Source organism: Trichosurus vulpecula, chromosome 7 (assembly GCF_011100635.1).
Source record: "Trichosurus vulpecula isolate mTriVul1 chromosome 7, mTriVul1.pri, whole genome shotgun sequence".
NCBI classification, from domain to species: Eukaryota; Metazoa; Chordata; class Mammalia; order Diprotodontia; family Phalangeridae; genus Trichosurus; species Trichosurus vulpecula.
The window spans coordinates 44,441,510-44,468,546 of NC_050579.1; the positions used below are offsets into that span (position 1 = coordinate 44,441,510).

The 27,037-nt window shown below is 40.9% G+C and overlaps 1 protein-coding gene across 2 annotated transcripts; it reads left to right on the plus strand.

The window, feature by feature from the left end:
- THEM5 (thioesterase superfamily member 5) lies at nt 1-26,621 on the plus strand. Of its 2 annotated transcripts, XM_036767653.1 has the most exons (6): nt 1-235; nt 2,004-2,205; nt 15,223-15,361; nt 21,982-22,092; nt 22,834-22,958; nt 25,460-26,621. In XM_036767653.1, the coding sequence occupies exons 1-6, from the start codon at nt 86-88 to the stop codon at nt 25,495-25,497; spliced, it is 765 nt and encodes a 254-aa protein (XP_036623548.1). In that variant the 5' UTR covers nt 1-85; the 3' UTR covers nt 25,498-26,621. The 2 variants fall into 2 exon arrangements, with proteins under 2 accessions (XP_036623548.1, XP_036623547.1); XM_036767652.1 differs by lacking the exon at nt 22,834-22,958.
- Nucleotides 26,622-27,037: the final 416 nt, after the last annotated feature.

The following is a 27,037-nucleotide window of genomic DNA, read 5'->3' on the forward strand; positions in this document are numbered from 1 at the left end:
CAGCTGATAAAAACTCTGAGTCGCCTTCTCTCCAAAGCCTCTTTCAGATTCCAAGCCAGCAGACAAGCACACCTATAGCAGGAGCATGATGAGCCAAAGCCTCCGGCTTGTGTCACGTTATGGCCCCTATAGGGGCCTTCTCAGAACCTCCAGCCTCAGGCCCCAGAGTGTCCTGCACAGACACATTCCCAAGCTAGTTCTCGGAACAAGCTTCAGCTCATCCACAGACAGCTTGGTGAGTACTGGACTCTTTCTACAAAGCTCCCCTGAAACATGTGCGCAGCTCAGACATAGTGGGGTAGATACTTAGAATCCACTTGCCCTTGGGTTTCCTTCAAGTTACAATCGAGAGGTAATGTGATATAATGGTAAGAACACTAGCCTAGAAAGTCAGGGGAATTTGAATCCCAGCTCTAATATTTATTATCTATTTGACTAGGGGCAAACCATTTCTTTCTAAGCCTCAGTTTCTTCATCTGTAAAATTAGGAGTCTGGTACCCTTCCAACTCTAAACCTGTGATTTTTAATGAATGGTTGTTGACTGACTTATAGCTCCCTTCCAGGCTCAGCTTAAGGGCTACCTTTCCTGATTCCCCCAGATATTAGTACCCTCAGCCCAGAAATCGTTCTGTATAAAATGAAAATCATTTCTATATATACTGTGTTGACTCACCTCTGCTCTGTACCTGTTATATTGCCTTTGAAGAATAAAAGCTCCTTGGGGGCAGGGACTGTCTCACTTTTATATTTGTATCCCCATCTTAGTGCCTGGCACATAGTAGGTATTTAACAAAGACTTCTTTCATTTTTCATTTCATTTTGTTCAATTGAGCCAATGAATAAAAATTGTGCCTGTGAATAAATAGTATAGTGCAAAGATTGTGTTCTAGCTTTGGCTCTGCAACTGACTCAACATATGACCTGGAACAAGTCCACTAACTTCTCTGGGCCTTGGTTTCCTCATCTGTAACATGAGGAGGCTGGCCTCCATAATAGTAAGGAGCTAACATTTCTATAGTACTCTTAGGTTCACAGAGTACTTCTTTGATCCTCCCAACAACCCTGTGAAGTTAGGGGCTATTCTTATCTTCATTTTATAATGAGGAAACAGATTGGGAGAGGTTAAGAGACTTACCCAGGGTCACAAAATTATTAGGTGTCTGAGGTCGGATTTGAACTTAGGTCTTCCCTACTCCAGGCCCAGTGCTCTAGTTCTCACATTCTATGATAAGTGAAAAGAAAGCCGACACTTAAGAGGCCTTGAGTTTATTTCAAAGGAAAAATTCTGATTTTTATGTTTTTCATGATCCTTGGTATGGGAAGGTCACGTTGCTGTTCCTAACTCCAACTATTATCTGGTCAGCAATATAAAAAGGACAGGCACATGACCAAGCTTTCTCCCTCAGAGATGCGTACTTGGTTAGATGTGTACACACTGTTCCAGACCCCTGGCTTTGGATCCATTTTGCAGAGGAAGCTTTGATTGCAAAGGGAGTTACTGTACCTCCCAGGAAGAGACACTCAGCGCTAAGCGGCCAGCCAGAACTGAGCAGGGAGACCTCCCCTGAAGCTAGAACAGCCATAACCCTTAGGAAAATGGAGGTGAAGTGACTTCATTTGCCCTGGCCCCAACAAGGCTAGATTCTTTTTTTCCCAGAGGGCAATTGGACTCTTGACCCAAGTACCGTACCTAGAGTCACTGGAATGTGCTAGAGAAAGAACTATGTGGAGAGGTTCAACTAAGTTCACTCATTGCCTCTGCACTGAAATACTCAGACCCTCAGGTTCCTTATCTGTAAAATGGGTGGAAGGTGACCTTTCTAGATCTAAACCTAGGATTCTATAGCATCCTGTATAGATTTGTGGTACTTTTCTGGGAGCAGAGGACAAGTAACCAAAGAACCTGGAAATTGATTCTTCAAAGTGACCCTAGCTCCAAGGCATCTACCTACCCAATCTTCTCCTAGTAGATCGTGCTGTTCTGAAACTTGGTTCTTTCTAGGTTTCCAGGTTCTGTCCAAAGAATACAAACCTGAAGAATTATGCCCTTCCCAATGCCAGTTGGAGCCCTGACATGATGCGCTTGTACAAGGAGTTTCTAGAAAAGACGAAAGATGGGGAGTGGGTCAGACTTCCTTCCTTCAAGAGTAATAGTGACCACATCAGAGGGCTGAAGTTCCCTGGCGAATTTACAACCACATCAGGTGAGTCCTGACCTCCTTCGTGCTTCTTACACACACACACACACACACACACACACACACACACACACACACACACACACACACACACCTCTCACTATTCAGGAATAATGCACTGTTATTCCTGACCTCCTTCGTGCTTCTTACACACACACACACACACACACACACACACACACACACACACACACACACACACACCCCTCTCACTATTCAGGAATAATGCACTGTTATTCCTGACCTCCTTCGTGCTTCTTACACACACACACACACACACACACACACCCCTCTCACTATTCAGGAATAATGCACTGTTATTCCCCAGAGAGTTATAGAGGTGATCTCAGCCCCTCACCCATTCCCAATTCCCTCCCTCCATTCAGAACTGTACTTAAACCATCTGAGGCCAAGAAACTGTGCTTGTTTTAAAAGCCTCTTGGAAAAGAGAAAGACAATCTCACTTCCAAGATTTAACAAAAATGTTGTTCTTCGAATTGGAAGTCTAGATCTAAGTCCTGGCTCCCACATGATCATGACGAACACGACGACGAGGATGACGATGATGATGATAATTAACGTTTATGTAGTGCTTTAAAATCTATAAAATATTTTTATGTAATTAATCTTGTTTGATTCTCACAACAAATTTAGGAGATAGGTGCTGTTATTATCCTATGATTATGCCTCAAGGTCACACTAGAGGCAGGCTTCCTACTTGGATCTTTCTGACTTCTAATACGTGACTATGTGACCCAAAACAAACCTCTAGCCCCCAGTCTCCCCCTCTGTAAGATAAGGATACGAATGTTTGCCCTACTGGACAAGTCTTGACTCTCTTCCCCTGCCCTCCATTTTTTTCCTCTTTAAAATGAAGGAATTGGACTAGATAACCTCTAAAAGGGCATCTGGGTAGTGCCGTGGATAGAGCGCTGGGCCTGGAGTCAGAAAGACTCATCTTCATGAGTTCAAATCCAGCCCCAGATACTTACTAGCTGTGTGACCCTGGGCAAGTCACTTAACCCATTTGCCTCAGTTTCCTCATGTGTCAAATTAGCTGGAGAAGGAAATGGCAAACCCCTCCAGTATCTTTGCCAAGAAAATCCCAAATGGGGTCACAAAGAGCTGGATTGATTGAAAAACAACTGAACAATCAATAATAAAAAGCGCTTTTCAGCTCTAACACCCTATGACCCACTTCAGAGTTACTGTCAGGACAGCACTTTCTAAACTTTAAAGTACTATGCAAATGAGGCCTATATTTAGGTTAAAGATTCTACTACCTTCAAACTAACCTAAATTCCTGATATTGTAACTCCAGGCTAGTCAATGGGAATAAGTTTTTCAAAGGTCTCAGGCACCAGGTTTAGAAGAAATGCCACATTTTCTTTCCTCTCAAAAAAGAGAACACCCCAAACAGTCCCTCCTTAGCCTTCAGGTCGGCATGCTTCGCATGTCGGTACTGCTTCGAATCCTCAGTACAAACAAGGTACCACATCTGTTCCTTAACGTCATCAACTCCTTGCCCATTTTCCTCTGTCCTCCCCACGTATGAGATTTTCCTGCTTAAAACTGCTCCCCTCCAGTCACATTGTGGCACCCAGTGTACTGCTGCTAGCTTATGTTTACATCTTTAGGATTAGAAACTATTTGACAAGGAGATAGCAAAGAAAACAAGCATTTATTGAGTACCTACTATGTGTCAGGCACTGTGCTAAGCATTTTACAGATATTATTTCATTTGGTTATCACAACAACACTGGGAGGCACATGCCACTACTCTCCCCATTTTATAGTTGAGGATACTAAGCCAGCAGAGGTTGTGACTTGCCTATGATCACACAGCTAGTGAAAGTCCAAGACCGGATTTGAAGTCAGGTCTCCTCAGTCCAGGCTGACTACTGTATCCACTGTGTGCCCTTGTCCCTGCAGCAATCCACTTGGGGTAAGTGGTTTTTTACCGGTATTAACCTCTTATGACAGGTAGAAAGACCTCATGATATAGTAAATAGACACGGAACTTGGAGTCAGGATTTGGATAAAAATCCTATTTTGGATATTTATTAGCTATCAAAAGCTGGGCAGTCAGTCAATCCACAAGCATTTATTAAGCACCAACTGAGTACTAGGTTCTACACACATACACATACACATATATACATATATTTATATATGAAAATACACACAATAACTACAAACTAGTTTGGGGATGGAGAGCATTCGTGGCTGGGGGGATCAAGAAAGGCTCCAAGTTAAAAGATACCCTTGAGCTAAGTCTTGAAGGAAATGAGATAGAGGCAAAGTAGAAGAAGGAGGGAATATGTTCCAGATACTGGGGGCGGTCAGTACAAAGACACAGAGATAAGAGACAGAGTGTTCTGCATGAAGAACAGTAATAAGGCCAATGTAACCAGACTGTGGGGTTCAGGAAGAGGAATAATGTGTAACAAGGCTGGAAGCGTAGGCTGGACCCAGGCTGGGAAAGGCTTCAAATGCCAATCAAAGGAGTTTACTTTTGATCACAGAGACAATAGGTTATACTGACAGACCTAAACTTAGAGAAAATCACTTTGGCAGCTGTGTGGAAGATGAATTGAAAGAGGCAAAGACTAGAGGCAAAGAGACACATTAGAACACCATTGCAGTAATCCAGTGAGAGGTGAATAAGGGCCTGAGCTAGAATAATGAGGGCTTGATCTAGAATGATGAGGGGCTAGTCTGAAATGGCAAGGGCCTGATCTAGAGAGATAAGGGGCTGGTCTAGAAAGATGAGAGGCTGGTCCAGAAACATGGGGGGTGGTCTAGAATGATGAGGGGCTAGCCTGGGATGATGAGGGCACAATCTAGAAGGATGAGGGCCTTGTCTGAAATGTCAAGGGCCTGGTCTAGAATGATGACGATCCAGCATTATGAGGGGCTGGTCCAAAAAGATGGCTTTATTACTGAAAAGAGGTTGGATTTGAGAGGTATTGAGGACATAGGAACAAGATTTGATAACCAATCAGATATGTGGGGTGAAGGAGAATCAAGAATTGAGGATAATTTCTTTTGTAACTCAGATAACTCCCTTGCATTTATCTACTAAGAAGTACACCAGTTGCTAATCATCAGTGAAATCATAGATTCTTTGAATATTTGCAGGTGACAAGTGAGACAATCAAGGCTCAGGGAGGTTAGTTAAACCAGTTGCCCCAGATGGCACAGCTTTCAAGTAGCCCAGTTATTAAACTTAGATTATCAGAATTACAAGGGGCTTTCCAATCCTCTCATTTTACAAATAATGAAAGTGAATTATTTTTTTTAATATTTAATATATTTTTTTATTTTTAGTTTACCACACACGGTTTTACATAATTTTGAGTTGCAGATTTTCTCCCTTCCCTCCCCCCTCCCTCCCCAAGACGGCATGGAATCTCATAAAACTACCATGTATAACTTCGCATTGAATTAATTTATACACTAGTCAAGTTGTGGAGAAGAATTATGACCAATGGAATGAATCATGAGAAAGAAGAGACAGAACCCCAAAAAAAACCCCAAAAACAAAAACAAAAGAGAAGAAAAAAGGCAAGCATGTAGTGTGCCTCAATCTGCATTCAAACTTCACAGTTCTTTCTCTGGATGAAGATAGCATTCTCCATCATGAGTCCCCTGGAGTTGTCCTTGCATCTTGCGTTGCTGAGAAGAGCGAAGTCTGTCAGGGTTGGTCCTCATGGAATCCCTATATCTGTGGTTGTGTACAATGTTTTCCTGACTCTGCTCCGTTCACTCAGCATTATGTCATGTACGTTTTTCCAGGTTGTTACAAAGTCCATGTCATCCCCATTTCTTATGGCACAATAGTATTCCATTACCTTCATATACCACAGTTTGTTCAGCCATTCCTCAATTGATGGTCATCCCTTTGATTTCCAATTCTTGGCTACCACAAAGAGAGCCGCTTCAAATATCTTTGTACATATGGGTCCCTTTCCCTCTTGTGTGATTTCTTTGGGATACAACCCTAGAAGTGGTATTGCTGGGTCAAAGGGTATGAACATTCCTGTGGCTCTTTGGGCGTAGTTCCAAATTACTCTCCAAAATGCCTGGATCTGTTCACAACTCCACCAACATTGTAACAATGTTCCAATTTTCCCACATCCTCTCCAGCATTTATCATCCTCCTGTTTTGTTATTTTAGCCAATCTGACAGGAGAGATGTGGTATCTAAGAGTTGTTTTGATTTGCATTTCTCTAATCAGTAGTGATCCAGAGCATTTTTTCATATGCCTATAGATAGCTTTAATTTCTTCCTCTGAAAACTGCCTGTTCATATCCTTTGACCATTTCTCAATTGGGGAATGGTTTGTATTCCTATATATTTGGCTCAGTTCCCTGTATATTTTAGAAATGAGGCCTTTATCAGAGATACTAGTTGCAAAGATTTTCTCCCAATTTTCTGTTTCCCTCCTAATTTTTGTTGCATTGGCTTTTTTTGTACAAAAACTTTTCAATTTAACATAATCAAAATTATCCATTTTGCATTTTCTAATGCTCTCTATCTCTTGTTGGGTCATGAATTCTTTTCTTTTCCATAAATCTGATAAGTAAACTATTCCTTGCTCTCCCAAATTACTTATAGTATCAGCTTTTACTCCTATATCATGAACCCATTTTGACTTTATTCTGGTACATGGTATAAGATATTGGTCTATGCCCAGTTTCTGCCCTACCATTTTCCAATTTTCCCAGCAGTTTTTGTGAAATAGTGAATTCTTAGCCCAGAAGCTGGCCTCTTTGGGTTTATCAAAGAGTAGATTGCTATAGTTGTTGACTTCTCCATCTTGTGTACCTATCCTGTTCCACTGATCCACACCCCTGTTTCTTAGCCAGTACCAGGTAGTTTTGATGACTGCTGCTCTGCAGTACAGTTTAATATCTGGTATGGCTAGGCCACCTTCTCTAGCATTTCTTTTCATTAATACCCTAGATATTTTAGACCTCTTGTTTTTCCAGATGAATTTTGTTATTATTTTGTCCAGCTCAGTAAAATAATTTTTGGTAGTTCGATTGGTATGGCACTGAATAGATAGATTAATTTAGGTAAAATTGTCATTTTTATTATATTAGCTTGGCCTAACCATGAGCAACTGATATTTTTCCCTTTATTTAGAATTGCCTTTATTTGCATGAAAAGTGTGTCATAGTTATGTTCATATAGGCCCTGGGTTTGTCTTGGCAAATAGACTCCCAAATATTTTATAGTGTCTACAGTAACTTTGAATGGAATTTCTCTTTCTATCTCTTGCTGTTGTGCTTTGTCAGTAATGTATAGGAATGCTGAGGATTTATGTGGGTTTATTTTATATCCTGCAACTTTGCTAAAGTTGTTTATTATTTCAAGTAGTTTTTTACTTGATTCACTAGGATTCTCTAAATAAATCATCATATCATCTGCAAAAAGTGATAATTTAGTTTCTTCTTTTCCTATTCTAATTCCTTCAATTTCTTTTTCTTCTCTTATTGCTACAGCTAACGTTTCTAGTACCAAATTGAATAATAGGGGTGATAATGGACATCCTTGTTTCACCCCTGGTCTTATTGGGAATGCATCTAGCTTATCCCCATTACAAATAATGCTTGTCGATGGTTTTAGGTAGATGCTATTTATAATTTTAAGGAAGGTTCCACTTATTCCTATGCTTTCTAGTGTTTTTAATAGGAATAGGTGTTGTATTTTGTCAAAGGCTTTTTCCGCGTCTATTGAGATGATCATATGGTTTCTGCTAGTTTTGTTGTTGATATGGTCAATTATGCTAATAGTTTTCCTAATATTGAACCAGCCTTGCATTCCTGGAATAAATCCTACCTGGTCATAGTGTATTATTCTCGTGATGAGTTGCTGCAATCTTTTTGCTAATATTTTATTTAAAATTTTTGCATCAATATTCATTAGAGAAATTGGTCTATAATTTTCTTTCTCTGTTTTGACTCTACCTGGTTTGGATATTAGTACCATATTTGTGTCATAAAAAGAATTTGGTAGGACTCCTTCTTCACCTATTTTCCCAAATAGTCTACAAAGTATTGGAATTAGTTGTTCTTTAAATGTTTGATAGAATTCACATGTAAAACCATCTGGCCCTGGAGATTTTTTCCTAGGGAGTTCATTGATGGCATGCTCAATTTCTTTTTCTGAGATGGGGTTATTTAGAAATTTCACTTCCTTTTCTGTTAACCTGGGCAGTTTATGTTTTTGTAGATATTCATCCATATCTCTAAGGTTGTCAAATTTATGGGCATACAGTTGGGCAAAATAATTCCTAATTATTGTTTTGATTTCCTGTTCATTAGAGGTGACCTCACCCTTTTCATTTTTGATACTGGTAATTTGATTTTCTTCTTTCTTTTTTTTTAATCAAATTGGCCAAAGGTTTATCAATTTTATTGGTTTTTTCATAAAACTAGCTCTTTGTTTTATTTATTAATTCAATAGTTTTCTTGGTTTCAATTTTATTAATCTCTCCTTTGATTTTCAGTATTTCTAATTTGGTATTTAATTGGGGGTTTTCAATTTGCTCTTTTTCTAGCTTTTTCAGCTGTATGCCCAGATCATTGATCTCCTTTTTCCCTATTTTATTCATGTAAGCATTTAGGGATATAAAACTTCCCCTAAGAACTGCTTTTGCTGCATCCCATAAGTTTTGGTATGTTGTTTCATTATTGTCGTTCTCTTGAATGAAGTTATTAATTGTTTCTCTGATTTGTTCTTTGGCCCACTCATTCTTTAGAATTAGATTATTTAGTTTCCAATTAGTTTTTAGCTTATTTTTCCATGGTTCTTTATTAAAAATGATTCTTATTGCATCATGATCTGAAAAGGATACTTCGACTACTTCTGCCTTTCTGCACTGGATTGTGAGGTTTTTATGCCCTAGTACATGGTCAATTTTTGAGTATGTGCCATGTACCGCTGAGAAGAAAGTGTATTCCTTTTTATCCCCATTCAGTTTTCTCCAGAGGTCTATCATATCTGCCTTTTCTAAAATTCTGTTTACCTCCTTAACTTTTTTCTTATTTATTTTGAGGTTAGATTTATCAAGTTCAGAAAGGGGGAGGTTGAGGTCTCCCAATATTATAGTTTTGCTGTCTATTTCTTCCTGTAACTCCCTTAACCTCTCCTCTAAGAATTTGTATGCCTTACCACTTGGTGCATATATGTTAAGCAGTGATATTGCTTCATTCTTTATGGTGCCTTTTAGCAGGATATAAAGTCCTTCCTTATCTCTTTTAATTAAATCTATCTTTACTTTTGCTTTGTCTGAGATTAGGATTGCTACACCTGCTTTTTTTACTTTAGCTGAGGCACAATATATTTTACTCCAGCCTTTTACCTTTACCCTATGTGTATCCCCCTGTTTCAAATGCATTTCTTGTAAACAGCATATTGTAGGATTATGGTTTTTAATCCATTCTGCTATCTGCTTCTGTTTTACGAGAATGTTCATCCCCTTCACGTTCAGAGTTATGATTTCTATCTGTGTCTTTTTCTCCATCCTAATTCCCCCTGTTTATGCTTTTATTTCTCCCTTTCCCCTTCTCCTCCTCAACAAAGTTTTGCTTTTGACCGCTGCCTTCCTCAGTTTACCCTCCCTCTTTATTCCCCTCCCTTATCTTACCATTCCCACTTGCTACTTCTCCCTTCCCTTCTAACCACCCCCTTCCCCTTTTCCCCCCTTCCCCTCCTACTTCCCGTAGGACAAGTTAGATTTCTAAACTTATCAGGGTATGTTATTCCCTTCTTGAACTAGATCAGATGTCCTACTTCCCGTAGGACAAGTTAGATTTCTAAACTTATCAGGGTATGTTATTCCCTTCTTGAACTAGATCAGATGACAGTAAAGCTCAAATACTGCTCTTCTCCCTCCCTTCTTTCCCTCTACTATAATATGTTTTTGTGCCGCTTCATTTGGTGTAATTTACCCTTTTCTACTACCTCCTTACCGCTTCTCTCATAGCCCTCTCTTTATATCTCTTACTTATATTTTATATCTTTACATCAGTTAATTTATACAGGCATTCACAACCTATGTATATCCCTTTCAATTGTCATAATAGCTGTACCATTCTCAAGACTGACATATATATGTATATACATATAAAACATACATAAGATGATATAATCTCACATAAAGATGTAAACAACCTGCCCTTATTGGTTAATAAGGTTTGTGGGGTTTTTCCCCCTGGTTACCTTTTTATGTCTGTCTTGAGTTTTGTATTTGGAGATCAAATTTTCCATTGAGGAATTATTTTTTTTAATTTATTTATTTAACATATTTAGTTTTCAGCATTGATTTTCACAAGAGTTTGAATTACAAATTTTCTCCCCATTTCTACCCTCCCCCCCACTCCAAGATGACGTACATTCTGGTTGCCCTGTTCCCCATTCGGCCCTCCCTTCCGTCACCCCACTCCCCTCCCATCCCCTTTTCCCTTCCTTTCTTGTAGGGCAAGATGAATTTCTACGCCCCATTGCCTGTGTATCTTATTTTCTAGTTGCATGTAAAAACTTTTTTTTTGTTTTTGAACATCTGTTTTTAAAACTTTGGGTTCCAAATTCTCTCCCCTCTTCCCTTCCCACCCACCCTCCCTAAGAAGTCAAGCAATTCAACATAGGCCACATGTGTATCATTATGTATAACCCTTCCACAATACTCATGTTGTGAAAGTCTAACTATATTTTGCTCCTTCCCAACCCATCCCCCTTTATTGAATTTTCTCCCTTGACCCTGTCCCCTTTCCAAAGTGTTTGTTTTTGATTACCTCCACCCCCATCTGCCCTCCCCTCCATCATCCCCCCCTTTTTTATCTTCTTCCCTCTTCTTTCCTGTGGGGTAAGATACCCAATTGAGTATGTATGGTATTCCCTCCTCAGGCCAAATTTGACGAGAGCAAGATTCACTTATTCCCCCCTCACCTGCCCTCTCCCCTCCTCCCACAGAACTGCTTCCTCTTGCCACCTTTATGTGAGATAATCCACCCCATTCTATCTCTCCCTATCTCCCTCTCTCAATATATTCCTCTCTCATCCCTTAATTTGATTTTATTTCTTTTAGATATCTTTCCTTCATCTTCAACTCACCCTGTGTCCGCGCTCTCGCTCTCTCTCTCTCTCTCTCTATGTGTATATATATGTATGTATACATATATACATACATGCACATTCACTTATATATACATACATAAACATATATATGCATATTCCTTTCAGCTACTATGATATTGAGGTCTCATGAATCATGAAAGTGAATTATTTTTTTAAAAATAAACAAATAAACTTTATCTTACAAATGAATAAAGTTTTTGTAACTTTCTCAAGGTTACAAAGCAGTGTAATGTCAAAGTATGGGTTTCCTGTGTCCAGTCCAATGCACCTACCCATGACTGAACCACATTCTTCCTGGCTACAAGTTGGATGTATCCACTAACCAAGGCACTGAGTAGGTCCTCAGTAAATACTTGTTGAATATAGGTTGTATTTCATTCATCCCTTCTGAGTCATGTCCCTTTATAAACCTTTTAAGGCCTCCTTCCTTACATGTATTTCATTTGTACCCATCAGAATAAGAGTTCTGGGTGTTGAACCTCAGTTTCCCCATCAGACTAGAGGTCTCATGGGCAATAACCATTCCCCATGCCCCGATCAATCTTCTAGGGGTACTTTCCACCATAAAATGGTAAGAGAAGACCATGGTATAATATTGGCAAGTATATTGGCTTTAGAGTACTGTGTTGGCAATTTCATCTTGCCCACCTGGCACACGATATTGCCTCAAAGTAATTATTTTAGAAGGTTCGGGCAAAGTGATTGGATCCATCTTGATTTTCCCCACTAAGACTGCATTAATGCCCATTTTCCTCACAGCAAATTGGTATTTCCCTTCAGGTAAATTTAAGGTCATACCCTTCAATATGTCTATTCCAATGATGTATTCGGGAATAGGCACAATAACCACACTATATTCTTTCTTGGGCAACTGTCCAATTTTCATCATTAATTTAACTTGCCTGGCTGATATTTCAGTCCCTCCTAGTCCTGTGATGGTAATAGGAGTTCCATGGCTGAACTTGTCTGGATTTCCATAAATAAGGGTGGCCTCGGCCCCAGTATCTATTAATGCCTCAGTTACCGTACTTGACCCATTTTTCCAATATATGGTCAAGTTAACGTGAGGTCTGCAATCCAGCCTGTGTATTTCCTTAATTTGGACTGGGGCTTGGCCTGTTCCCTAGTATTCCCTTTCATGTGATTCACTTGGGCTTGAAGGTTCAACATCTGTAGCATTTGCAGGAGCAGTTCTTATTTCCCTATCTCTCCTGTTATCAAGTCCTTTATCTCTATACATTCTGTATAATTCATTGGTTGGAATGCCATCTATCATTTGAAAACCTACCCCTGCTCTCAATAGAGCAGTAAACATTTCTTTCCTTGCTACTCTCCTTTGGCGCCAAGTTTGCTGGTTATTCACCCTTCTCTCTCGAGGAGATCTATCCCTTCCCCAGTCACCTAAGTCATGTAACTGTAAAATCTTATTTATCACTGTTGTAAGACGGCTCCCTACTTCTCCAAGTAATAAATTCAAAATTAGTTGTTTATAAGCAGGGGGAGCTGTCCTAATTATTAAATTCCTATGAGGCAGTCCCATTGGATCATTGTAATATTTGTCTGCGGTTCCTATCATAATGGCAGTCTTCATCACCTCCTCCTTTAGTCTCATGATACAATCTCTAAGTGAATACCAGGGTCTGTGCTCAGTGGGCCACATAGAATTAGTAGCATATCTCTTATTGCATCCCACAGCGGCTAACGCCAACAGAGTAGTCCTGCTATCACCATCTCCTTGCTGATGATGTTCCCTAAAAGCTTGTTGAACTAGAGGATCATAGCTGATGCCTATGAATCTCATACAGTCTGTCCTATCTACTGATATTCCACTGGCCCCTTGATCACTGAGTCTTACCATCCAAGATATCAGTGGTTCTCCTATTCTTTGGCTGAATCTACTCAAAATATCTGTGACCTCTTGCGGTGAGAAATCTTCCTGAATTTCCCTTGTAACTGAATCTTCACCTCGGGTTTCTGTCTTCCTCCTTTGTATGGGTCGAGCCCTTATCTGATCATTTAACCATCTCCTGTTCTCTGTGTGAGGGACATCCTGAATCCCAGTAGTGTTTTGTGCCTCAGCCCCTAACATTGTCTCATTTTCCCCCCACTCACTTCCTCTGCCACCATGGCTAGGACGAAGCAGGCAGTCAGGCTCTTTCTGGGCTGGGTTGGATGCACTCTTGGCTTATTTGGTCTCCTGTTGCTCCTAGCCACATTAATAGAAAAGTTCTCATTTGAGTCAGTTTGGTCTCCTGCTATCTGAGATTCCCCTTCTTGCTGTGGGGTAGGAGTGCCCCCATGTCTTTCACTTAATCTCAATCTTTCGTATACTAGCCGGTAGGCTGATAACACTATCCAGCTTTGCCTAGATAGTGATGCCCCTGACTGAATCCCAACTTCTTGTAAACACTTTTCCAAATCCCTAGGATCTCCTCTCCGTAGCCTTGGTTCCCAGTTTTCACAGGGTCCAGCTTTTTTAGCCAATTCTTTTGCTAGGGAGGAATAAAATGGATCCTCCCATCCTGGGATATTCATCTCTTCCTCTGAAATTGTTCTGCTTCTAAATAGAGATCTTATACCTAGCGATCCCATCCTCGTCACCAAATGTATTAGGAGGGCAGAGTTTATAATCTCAAAGAGGATCATAAACATGTCTGAAAGGTTCGGAACCGCCGGATATAAGAAACTCTCAAAGTAGAAGGCAGAAGAATCAAAACATATATTTAGGCTCCACAGTAACCAACCCATGAACCAGCAACCCCATTTTGATATATTGATCAAAAGCTTCCAGGCCCAATAAGTACGCCTTGAAAGAGTAACCAGGAGGCTACAGAGAAGCATGATTGCGTAAAGCAAAATCATGCTTCCCCCTCTATGGTAAAAAGATTACCCACTGGCCTGAAGTCCTTGTTTAGCTTCCTCCCGTAGGTCAGCTCTGCGGCTGCGGCTGCAGCTATAGCAGCCATAGCAGCCTCTGGCTCCAACGGGAGCTGCTTTTAACCATCCGGCTTCTGAGGGGGTGTAAGGTATGCCGGGGAAAGCACAGGTTCTTTCAATCTGCTTAAGCAAGGTGAAGGGGTTGACCAGGAAAGCACAGGTTCTTTCCATCAGCTTAAGCAAGGTGAAGGGGTTGACCGGGAAAGCACAGGTTCTTTCCATCAGCTTAAGCAAGGGAAGCAAGGTGAAGGGGCCAACAAGCTTACTCCAGTCCAATATACAAACAGTATTCAGTTTAGGGGGAAAAGCCAAACTAGTCAAGGGCACTTGTTGACTAAGTGCTAAGGAGCCCATTTTTGGTTGCCAACACAAGTACAAGGACCTGGATTCAGTTCTTAGCTGTGACTTGCATAATCTTGGGTAAATAACTTCTCTAGAGTAGATGATTTCAAATTCTTCTCCAACCCTCAATTCTACAAGCCAAAAAGCTTATCAAGGTCACAGATCATATTTCTCCTATAAACCTGGGGTTTCCAGGGTAAGGACCAAGTATTCTTCAAATCTTCCTCCAGGATCTACACACATATAGAGCAAAGATTCTCAAACTTTCTTGCGTCTCATAGCTATCTTTTGTAATCTGATGGAGTCTGTGGATCCACTCTCAGAATTATTTTTTAAATTCATAATTGGAAGAAATTCTAAATTTCAATTACAGGTTGGTACAAATAGAGATGTAATTTATTTTCCATACAAGTTCACAAACCCTTGAAATCTATCCATGGACCCCTTGGGGAGGTGGACCCCAAGTTAAGAGCCCCTGATGTTGAAAATCAATCCACTTGGTAAATGACTGAATCCCATCCTTCTCCCCCATGCTCACAGAAACATCTTTTTTTTTTATTTTTCTCTGTGTCTCTTCCACGTTTCTTCTCTCTCAGACAAAAAAGACTACCGCATTTTTACCAGGTGCATCGAAAAGGAAGGACAAGGCTATGAGTATGTCATTTTTTTCCACCCATCCAAGAAGAAGTCAGTCTGTCTGTTCCAGCCAGGCCCCTACCTCGAAGGTGCTCCCAGGTAAGGAGATGAGTAGGAGTAAGCAGTCTACACATCCCAAGTTGTTTTGGAGGTCAGTGGAGACAAAAGAGGTACTCCTCAGAGTCAGTGGAGGTCAGTGGAGACAAAAGAGGTACTCCTCAGAGTCAGTAGAGACAAAAGAGGTACTCCTCAGAGTTATGGGGCCAAGAAGTCAGTTGACAGTCATTCAGTAAACACAGATTAATGACCTATTTTGTACAAAGTACAAGTCTAGAGTCCACAGCTCTCAGGCAACTGGGTGGCGAAGTGCTTAGAACACTGGGCCTAGAATCAGGAAGCCCTGAATCCAAACCCAGCCTCATATACTTATGAGCTATGTGTCCTTGGGCAAGTCACTTAATCTCTCTTTGCCTCAGTTTCGTAAACTGTAAAATAGGGAGAATAATAGCATCAACTTCACAAGGTTGTTGTGAGGATCAAATGAGACAATATTAGTAAAGCACTTAGCACAGTGCCTTGCACATAGTAGGCACTATATAAATGCTAAGTATTATTACTATTATTGCCATGGAAAGGTATAAGACACTATCTCATGCTACTGCTTCCCTTTAATGCTCCAAATAAATTGGACTATCCAGGTTCATCCAAGGGGCTTTCTCCCCTTCTTTGCCTTCATTCATGCTATGCGCTTACTAGCCATATGACCCCGGGCAAGTCACTTAACTCTGTTTGCCTTGGTTTCCTCATTTATAAAATGAGCTGAAGAAGCAAATGGCAAATCACTCCACTATCTCTGCCAAGAAAACCCCAAATAGGGTCACAAAGAGTCATACACGACTGAATGGCAACAACAAGAAGCACGGGGGAAATACCTAGATTGCTCTACTCATCCGTCCCTCATCCAATGTCCTATCCATCTTTCAAGACCCAACCCATGCTGCCTTCTCCACGGATCCCATCCCTGATTCCCCCAATGGAAAATGAATTCCCACCCCCAAACCTCATAGCACTCTATACTACTCTTAGGTAGTTTGATCCACTTCTCATGATCCATTTTATGTCACACTTATTTGTATATCCCTATTCTTTTGTATCCCTTCATAGACTGTAAGACTCTTGAAGGCAGAGACTCAATTTCATTTATCGTGATATCTTTCCTAACCCTTAGTCCCTGTGCATCCTAGATGCTTAATAAATGTTTGTTGGATGGAATTAAATCAGGTTGGCCCAACTTCATTCCTCTCTGAAGGCCCTAGACATGGGCCAGAAGAGGGAGGAGGAAGCTAGGCTTAATTCAGCCAACTTTTATTGATTATCTACTATAGGCAAAGCACCATGCTAGGCACTGGAAGACATACAAGGATAAAGATGGAAATAAGTACTGGACTTGTGATAGGGAACTCTCCGGGGAGGATGCCTCAACTAATGCAAATTGGAGCCTTCTCTGTAACTTATATCATCTTAGAGAGTTGTCAGAGCAGTGGTTCCCAAACCCCAAAGGCTTGAACAACAATGGTCCAAGGGATTGGTGCTAAAAATTCTTTAATTACTCCTTAAGGGGCAAATAATTATCCAATTATGTTACAAGTATATTTTTCCTCCATGACAAACATGTACATGCTTCTAGCATCATTGATTGGGTTCTGCAACAATTCAAAATAATCATGATCCTGTTACCAATGTAATTACTATAAGCCCTTAATGAATAAATATCAAAGAATATTATGAATAGTAGATTAAATTCTCTGGCCATTCATAAAACATTTTGTTGTTGTCTAAAAGGTTCAAGGGGCAGGTAGGTGACACAGAGGATACAGTGCTAGGCTTGGAATCAGGAAGATTCTTCTTCCTGAGTTCAATTCTGTGACCCTGGGCAAGTCACTTAACCCTGTCGGCCTGAGTTTCTTCATGTCAAATAAGCTGGAGAAGGAAATGGCAAAACACACCAGTATCTTGGCCAAGAAAACCCCAATGGGGTCACAGAGTCTGACACTACTGAACAAGTATAACAATAAAAGAAAGGGTTCAAAAAACAACAAAAAAAGAGTTGGGAAACATTGACCTGGGGCACAGAATTTAAATGACTTCTTTACTTAGGATCACACAGCCAACATGTGTCAGAGGCCAGACTTAAACCCAAGTCTGCCTGACTCTGAAGCCAGCTCTTTAGACCCTATACCCAGGCTACCTCTTGATACAAAAATATTGCTAATAATTACCTTTTTATGGCTCTCCTACCTCCTCCTACCCTCAGTGAAAAGAGTGGGATGAGAAAACAGAGACTCTGGCCTTGACTAGAGCATCTCTTTCAAGGAACCTGTGTTGGATGTTCTTACCTCTATCAACTTCCCAGAAAATCGAGGTCTTTCTTGGAAATAGTCCAGAGAACCTTATCTCTGGGTCTGCCGAGGCTTTCACTTTTCACTTCTCCTTTACTGATTTCTACACCCTTCTTCAAGATACTGAGCCTTCTCACTTTTCCAGGTCCTAAATCCACTTGGCTCTCAGAGATCTGCTCCAATGGATCCCTAATGACCTTTCCCTTTCCCCTTCTTCCTTCCTTAATCTCTGAAACTGGATGATAGCTGTCCAGGCCTAGCATTGTCTCTCTTTTTCTTCAGCCTCCTATGTCCACATACTCAAGACCATTTGAGTTCATTTCTAGAATCAATGGAAATGGAAATATATATATATAAACATATAATATAAAGATATAAAATATGTATAAAATATATATTCATATATGCATTATATATGCATATATTTATGCATTTTATAACATTATAATATATTATTTATATTTACTTATTTTCTGTATTATATATTATGTTTATTTACATATTCTATGTATTATATGTATATTATTCATTTATATATTCTATGTGCTACACACATTATTTATATATTTATTTTATGTGTTCTATGCACATCATTGTATATCTATTCAACATATTATATAACATTATATTTAGATATTTATTTTCTACATTATTTATACTTGCATATTTATTTTATATATCACATATGCATTATTTAATTTATATTTATGTTTATTTTATATATCACCCATGCATTATTTATTTATATTTTATTTTGTATAGTATTTATTTATACTTGTATATTTATTTTATATATTGTATGTATATTACTTATATATTTATTTTCTATATCACACACATTGTTAATATATATTTATAGTTGTATATTTTATATATAATGTATACATTATATATTTTTATTTTATATACCTATTCATTATATATTATATACATATTATTTTGTGAGAGATGGAGAAATTCATAAAGAAGACACCAGGATAAGTTCATCAGAAAAGTAACCCACCCTGGCCCCACTGCTCCCTAGAGCCTCCTTCTAAATAGGAGAAACATAATGATTGGCTGGTGCTCTACCGACATTTCTGCCTAATTGGTATCAAGCTAACTTCTCCCCTTCCCAGGTCCCACAGCCACAGTCAATATAACAACATATAAATGGAGGAAATTCAAATATTTTTATTAGTTATGGTCCAGGCCTTGGGTTAGGGTATAGAAATATAAGGCCCCAAATCACATAGCCCTTTCTTCAATGCCCTCCCACCTTTCCAGTCTTCTCACACCTCACTCCCCTCCACCTAGTTTCTGATCCAATGACTCTAGTATTCTTTCTGTAGATACTTCATCTCCCTATCCCAGGCATTTTCACCAGCCACTCCCCATGCCTGGAACGTTCTCCCTCCTCATCTCCACCTCCTGGCTTTCCTGGCTCTTTCAAGTGCCAGCTAAAATCCCACCTTCTTTGGGAAGCCTTTCCCATTTGCCCCTTAATGCTAGTACCTTCATTCTGTTGATTATTTCCAGTTTACCCTTTATATATCTCATTTGTACATAGCTGTTTGCATGTTGTCTTCCTCATTAGATTATGATCTTGTTGAAGGCAGGAACTTTTTTACTGTGCTTCATATCCCCAGGATTTGGCACAATGTGTAGCTGTAATGGCAAGCAAAGTGGGACTTTTTGCTATTTTTTCTTTTGGAGTGCTTCTCAGTACTAAGGCAATCAAGTGCCTTTGATTGAGCCTTGCCCTTGATTGAATCAACAGTGTCTGATGACCTGCTTAAATCACAAGAAAGCCTAAGTCACACGAATTTGAATCACATGGTTGTGACGCCCTCTGACCCTGAAGAAGTGTATATATACTCTGAGGTTAGCAGAGATGAAGAGGAAGCATGTTCCAGGCATGGAGGCTAGAAAGCCTGCTTCAATGTAGAAATGGGAAAGTACAACACAGGATTGAGGAGTAGTCCAATTTATCTGGAGTATCAAGTATGGGAACAAATGAATAAACGAATGAATGAATGATAATTACTAGCATTTATGTAACTCCTTAGGGTTTGCAAAGTGATGTATAGATATAATCTCATTTGATCCCCACGGTAATTCCATGCTATTATTATCCCTGTTTTTATAGATGAGGAAAGTGAGGTTGAGAAGGGTTAAGTGAATTGTGCAAGGTCACACAATTAGTAAGTGTCTGAAGTAGGACTTGAACTCATTCTTCTTGGCTCCAAGTCCAGCAATCTTACCCACCATGGAGGGAAGGAAGGAAGGAAAGAAGGAGGGAGGGAGAAAGAGAGGAGAAAAGGAGGGAGGAAAGAAGGGATGAGAGAAGAAAGTTAAAGGAAGGAGGGAGAGAGGGAGGAAGGAAGGGAGAGGAGAGAAAGAGCATTTATTAAGCAGTACTATGCGCAAAGCACTTTGCTAAGCATAGATACGAATAGAACAACAGAATTAGTCCTTAATCTCAAGAAGCTTACCTTCTAATGGTGGAGACAACACACACACACACACACACACACACACACACACACACATAAACATATGTAGAAAGAGATATATATCTCTCTATATACATATGACTTCAGCTATACATCAAATGGGAGTCCCATGGTTTTTAAGGTACAGAGTTACAGCACGTAGTAATGCATCTCTATTGATGGTATTTCTACTAATGAAATTAAATCTGCTTCTGATGTTGAACCATTTGACAATGTCAGGGACATTGGAATCATAGACTTTCAGAGTATTTAATAGCAGTGGCTGCTCAGGAGGTAGTAGCTTCTGACCCTGCAGAAACAATTGCCACATCTCCACAGGGGTTAGTTCCCAAGATGATGGCCTGGGATCTGGGCTGGTAGCAGCATAGTGGTCTGGTGGACAGAGTCTGAAGGTCACTGCCAGGCCTAGGGATCTTGCACTGACTTGCCTGCCCATGGCAATGGGTCAATAGTTAGAGCTGGTAGTTAAAAGCAGCAGTTAGAGGAAGGTGAGTCTCTTCTCCGCAGGGATTGCTCCCCTGTGTATAAAGGGGAGCCTTTTGTTTGTTTTTTCTTTCTCGTGGTTTTTCCCTTTTGTTCTGATACTTCTTTTTCAACATGACTAATGTGGAAATATGTTTAACGTGATTGCACATGTATAACCTATATCGGATTGCCCGCTGTCTAAGGGAGGTGGGAGTGAAGGAAGGGAGGGAGAAAAACTCGGAACTCAAAATCTCACAAAAATGAATGTGTGAAAACTATCTTTACATGTAATTGGAAAAAAATAAAATACTATTAAGTGCAAAAAAAGAAAGAAGAAAGATAGGCTTAGGCTGGTTGTGGAGGGGATTAAATGAGGGAAGTCCTAAATTTGCCCTTTATCTTCTCATCTAGGTAATAGAGAGACAGAAGCTGTTTGACTCTCTACTCTACTCCACACAGTGTCTGTTCTAAACCTTCTTTTCTCTCTTTAAGCTTTGCACACCAGCCCTTCACACCTGTCTCCCCACAAAGGATCTCATACTTCATTCACAAAAAAGAGAGACCCTCCATCACCTCTTCTCCCCAATTCTATACTTTCAATTTCCTTCAATCATCCATTTCCTCACCCTGCCAAACCCCCTACACACACACACACACACACACACACACACACACACACACGTACACGTACCCCTTGTTCTCTCCTCCTCTGGCCTTTTTCCTTGCTTAGGCTAATGCCTTTCATCTCATCCCTTCTTTCTTCCTCCAGGAGCTTGCCCCTTTAATCATCCCTTCTCTTTTTTTTAATTTTCAATTTCTCCTTATCCACTGGCTCCTTCCCTAATGTAACGAAAACTTGTTGGTTGATTGATTATTAACACTCCCAGATCATCCTCTTACTTAAAGAAACTTTCTTGATCCTATTCTGTTTACACAATAGAAACAAGAGACTGCATATTGTATATTAAAAAGATGTCCTCATGTGAAGAAATTCAGAAATTGGATGGAAAAAGCACAATACAAAGAGATTTTTTTAAGATCAAGACAATATTTGTCCATCTTTCGTCATGTGGCGCTTCTCCCATTCTCCATGATTTTTCAAGGAAAATTGATGATAAACCATTAGTCACTCCTATCAATTTTTTCAGTACCCTGGGATGTGGTTTTTCTGGGCCTGATGACTTGAATTTATTGAGGACAGCGAAGTGCTGTCAATATCACCTCACTTGTCTTTGGTTTCAACTCTTGGTTAACTAACTTTCTTCTGGACAAAGCAGATGGTAGAGATTGGAAAGGTAGGTTCAGGAGGAAGTTATGGAGAGGAGATTTGACTGTAACTTCAACTCATCTTCTTCCTCAGATACACCCATGGCGGAGCTTTGGCTGCCTTGGTGGATGAGACATTTTCTAAAACTGCCTACTTGTCAGGTCATGGTTTGTTCACTCTAAGCCTCAACATCAAATATAAAAAGTAAGTACCAACGCTTGGGTCAGGAGGGAGAGGGTCTTGTGGTCTTCATTCATCTTTCCATCCTCGGCTTGGTAACAGGGGTGCTTGAGAAAGCAATAATGTGCAGTAGAAAGAGAATGAGATTTGGCTCTTCAATTGAACATTCATGTGACCTTGGGAAAGTCACCTAATGCCTCAGAGACCCTCAATATCCTCAACTATAAATTGAGGGGGTTGGACATGAAGACCTCTAAGGTTCATTCCAGTTCCAACTCCTATGGTCCATTTTAAGTCTGCCATTGACCTTGACCTTGGAAAAATCTCTCTTCTGAGTCTTAGATCCCAAAACTCTGAAATAAGGATAATAACACATGGATGACTACCTTCACAGTAAGGGAAGGACTTTGTCAAATATTATGAAAATCTGAGTTACTAGAGGAAAGTGGGGAGAGACCAGCCTGGGGCAATCATCTGCTCCCTTAAAAGCCAGAATTGGTCTGAAGGCACTCCAGGAACAAAAAGACTGAGGTTGGTAAAATTGGGAAGGAGAAGGTCACTTGAGGGAAGATCTTGGAGGCCAGCTGGAAGCATCAAGGGGAAAGATCTTGGAAAGACCAAGGAAGGCCTTGACTGAGCCCAAAAGATCTCTCTGATCTAAGGAATCAAGTCTTTGACTCCAAAGTGCAGCTCCATCTAAGACCTGGGGAACTTGGGACAGGAGGCCCGGGAAGAATAGGGATTGACATTTACCTCCATTCCCAGCATAATTCCTGTGGGCTCCTTGGCCCTGCTGAACGTGGAAGTAGAAAAGATAGAGGACCAGAAGATTTTCCTGTCCTGCATTGCCCAGAGCCCTGACCAGCAGGTGCTCTTTGCCAAGGCTTCAGGTAAAGAGAATATTGGCATGCCATCTTGGGAGCACCCCAATCTCCTTTCCTTCCTTCTTCTCACCTCCTTCCTGTTTGAGAACTGAGCTAGAGGGAGTAAGGGGTCTACCGAGCCTGAAAACAATCTGGAGTGCCCTATACGGAGGTTGGAAACCAAGCAAGGGCACTGAGGCATAAAGCCTTTCCAGGGTTCTTTCCATCAGAGTCCACAAAGGACAGGGGACCATATAAAGAAAAGGGCTCCCACAACAGGAAGAAGAGAGAGGTGCCAAGAGACCCCAAAGGAGAGGGAAGCTGCTAGGAGACACTGATAGAGAAGACGCCATGGTATAGGTACGGCGGGCAGGCTGCTAGATTGGGAGTTAGAAGACACTCTGAGTGTCTGGTCTCTGCCACTCACCATCCATGCTACCCTCAGCAAATCACTTAGTTCTTGTCCTTGACCTCATATCAAGCTCCTCAGACATGACCTTATGATCCTAAGGAAAGGATTGGGGAGACGATGGGGCAGGCATTCCTAAGGTCATTACCCTCAACTCCTTACCCCACGTACCTGACAGTTGGCCAACAAATCTTGCCATTTCTCCCTCCACAACATCTCCCCCATCTGACCCCTTCTCTCCACTCACACAGCCACAACCTAAGTTCCGTCTCTCAAATCGGCTCTTGCCTAGATTATCACAACAGCCTCTTAATTAACCAGTCTCCCTACTTCAAGTTTCTCCTCACTCCAGTCCATCCTTCACTCTGTTTCTGAAGTTATTTTTCTTAAGTGCAGATGTAACCATGTCATTCCCCCACTCAATAGCCTCCTGTGGCTCCCTGTTGCTTCTAGGGTTTTGCCTCTGTTCAGCTTTTAAAGCCCTTCACAACCTGGCCTCAACTTATCTTTCAAGCCTCATTGTGCATTGCTGTCCTTCCTGAATTCTATGAACCAGCCAAGCTGGCCCTATCTCTGCTCCTCACAAAGTGCCCTCTATATCTGCCATACTTACTGGAATACGTCCTCTCTCCTAACTTCTGTCTCAAAGTATCTCTCTTCCTTAAAGATGATACTCAAGATGATACTTCTACGTGAAGCCTTTTCTGATCCACCCTCTCCCGACTTTTAGTACCCTCCCTCTCTAACTCCCTTGTATTTAGTAAATCGGGAGTAGCAGCCTGACCTCCAAATCAAGATCCATCTCTGACATATGTTGGCTATGGACAAGTCACCTGGACAAGTCACGTGACCTCTGAGTGCCCCCAGAAAACCCTCTCAGCTGGAATTTCACAGCAGTTGCCCATATGCATTAGTTGAAGGCAGATGAAATTACAAAACTAGACCAAAAAAAATCATCTGCTGCAAATAATCCAAGATCTATTTCCATCTGGTTTTAGAAGGCACTGTGTCTTTGTTTAGTTTATATACTGCCAAGCTGTAGATTATTAATCAATATGCTTTTAGTAAGCACCTACTATGTGCCAAGCACTGCTATAATTGCTGGGGGCATAAAGACGAGTAAAAACACCCCTGCTCTCAGGTTGCTTAAATTCCTTTTTTTTCAGCAAAGAAACCTGTTTATCCAAATTGTAGCAAGACAGAAATTAGGAAAAGTGTACATAGAAAATATAAAACAGAAGTTAGTAAAAGTGTACATAGAAGAATATATGCCCGTTAATACAGAGTGGAGGAACTCTCCCATTGGGAGAGAGATAGCTCACCCCAGATTAAGGGGCTTCTATAGCAAAAGGTGAGAACAGGAACCTTAGAGTCCAATCACTTCACTTTACAGAGATGAGAAAGTAATGTGACTTGTCTACGATCACAGAATGAGACAGACAGAGACAGATCCAGAGCTGAGCTCTTTCCTCATCTCCACCTCCTAGCTTTCCTGGCTTCCCATCAAGGGCCCTCTAAAATGCCCCCTTCACAGGAAGCTTCTTAATTCTAGTGCCTTCTCTCTGTGGATTATGACCAATTTACCCTGTATGTAGCTTGTTTGAATGTGGTTGTTCCTATGTTGCCTCCCCATTAGGACTGTGAGCTCCTCGAGGGCAGGAATTCTCTTTTATCTCTCTCCGTATCAGCACAGTGCCTGGCACGTAGCAGGTGCTTAATAAATACTTATTGACTGATTCATGGTCCAGGTCTTTTACCAGCCAAACGAAATGGATTTTCTTTCCAAGGGTAGGCTGATCTTAAAATGGGTTTTTATTCCTTGACCTCAGCCTAAGCCCCTTCTAGCTCTGATATTCTATGAATTTCTGACTGAGGACAGAACACACAGATGGATATGTTTGAAGGTTGGGGAGGACTCAGTGATGACTATATTGATGGTGACAATGACGGTGATGTTGGGGGATGGGAGAAGGAGGGGGGAAGGCCTGGTGCAGATTTAGAAATTCCAGTCTGGAATCAGGGTTTGTTCATGGACCTTGGAAACAATAAAGAGACTGTATTGAAAATAGAATCCAGAAGCCCAACCTAGCACTGACCTGCTCTCTTATCTCTGTTTCAGGAGTTTTCCTTCAGCTGGAATTAGAAGATGAAGAATAACAGTAGCCAGTCCTAAGGTGTCCCTACGTGCTGCCTGCCCACTACTCAACTGAGGACACTGATCTGCCTTGCAAGGAGGGGTGGGGGAGGGGGAGAGAGAGAGAGGGAGAGAGAGAGAGAGAGAGAGAGAGAGAGAGAGAGAATAAATTCCCACAGCTCCATCAATTATATAATTATAGAAGCATTACTCCCACAGGCCTCTCTATATCTTGGAATCAGAACTATTGATCAGAGCCCCTGGCCTGCTCAGTCCTCCATACCTTTTAAGCAGGATGACAGTCCCACACTGAAGTCTAGTTATTTCAAGTTGGGGTTCTCTTCACACACACATGCACGCACCCCTCTTCCTGCTTCTTCCCCTAATTCCTCCTGGTTTTGTGACCCTGTCAAGGGTGACTAGGCCAAGACAGTGCTGCTCGGTCTGTCACTACACCCAGAGGAGCTGACCTTTCCAGTAAGCAAATAATCTGCATTCCATGTCCCCTAGAATCCCTCTGGCATAACCAGATGGTGCCTATATGGCCATACCCAACTAACTCCTATGTAATGCAGTGAACTTTCGACTAAACAAGTATGGATTGTATAAGCTGTTTGATCCCTATTCAGCTTTCAGTTCTGGGTTGCTGGTGTACATTCACAGGAATTTTAGAGGCTCTCAGGTCTGGTCCAGTCAGCTAATCAATGAGCATTTATTACCATATATCAGGCAATGCGTCAAGCTCTGGCAACTACAAAGGCAAATACACAGTCCCTGCCCTCAAGGAGCTCACATTTTAATGAGGGAGACGACTTGCAAACATACAAGTTACATAAAATGACAGAAAAGAGCTCTTGCACAAGGTGGGAATTTTGCTGATCCTTGCATTTTGCAGATTGAGAAACTGACATCTAAGACACAGCTAGTTGCAGAGCCTGGATCAAAAGCTGGGTTTCTTGACTGCTCAATCCAGTCCTCCCCCATTCCACTACCTGATGCTTTCTCCCTCAGAAAACGCAAACTCACTACTACATCAAGCTGGGCAAAGGTTAACAATGGACAAGCCATGAGTCTCAGTGCACCTGTCACAAGCAAGGGTCACTAGTAATAAACCAAACAAATAAACATACTTATTCAACCATCGAAAGCGCTCGACCATCAAATGATGAAAATCATTTGTACAGTAACCATTCATATAACATAGGATGATATTAAGATCTCTGTTGTCCATGGTGACTAACCAATCGCCTCCAACATGGACACACAAAGGCATTTGGCTCACTTGGAGTAACTCAATCCATTGCCAAACAGAAATTCGGGAGTTACAGTGCAGTTCTTTGACACCAAAGAGCTTCTTATTAGAGTCGATTACCAGCCAAAATCCTTTCACATCACAGCATGTCAAGACCCTAGTCCAGCTCCCTCACTTTCCAGATGAGAAAGTTGAAGCCCAGAGAGGTTAAGGGTCACATGGCCCCAGGTCTGTATGTAATTTTGACTGGTATACATATATTATTACTGTTTGGAGTTTGTCTACAAAACTTAAATGATACACTCAAGCTA

Bases quoted from the DNA above. Each gene is read 5' to 3' on its own strand.
- THEM5 (XM_036767653.1), top strand. From the start codon at position 86: ATGATGAGCCAAAGCCTCCGGCTTGTGTCACGTTATGGCCCCTATAGG. The intron at 15,362-21,981 runs GTAAGGAGATGA...CTTCTTCCTCAG, and splicing joins TACCTCGAAGGTGCTCCCAG to ATACACCCATGGCGGAGCTT. The intron at 22,959-25,459 runs GTAAAGAGAATA...TCTCTGTTTCAG, and splicing joins GCTCTTTGCCAAGGCTTCAG to GAGTTTTCCTTCAGCTGGAA.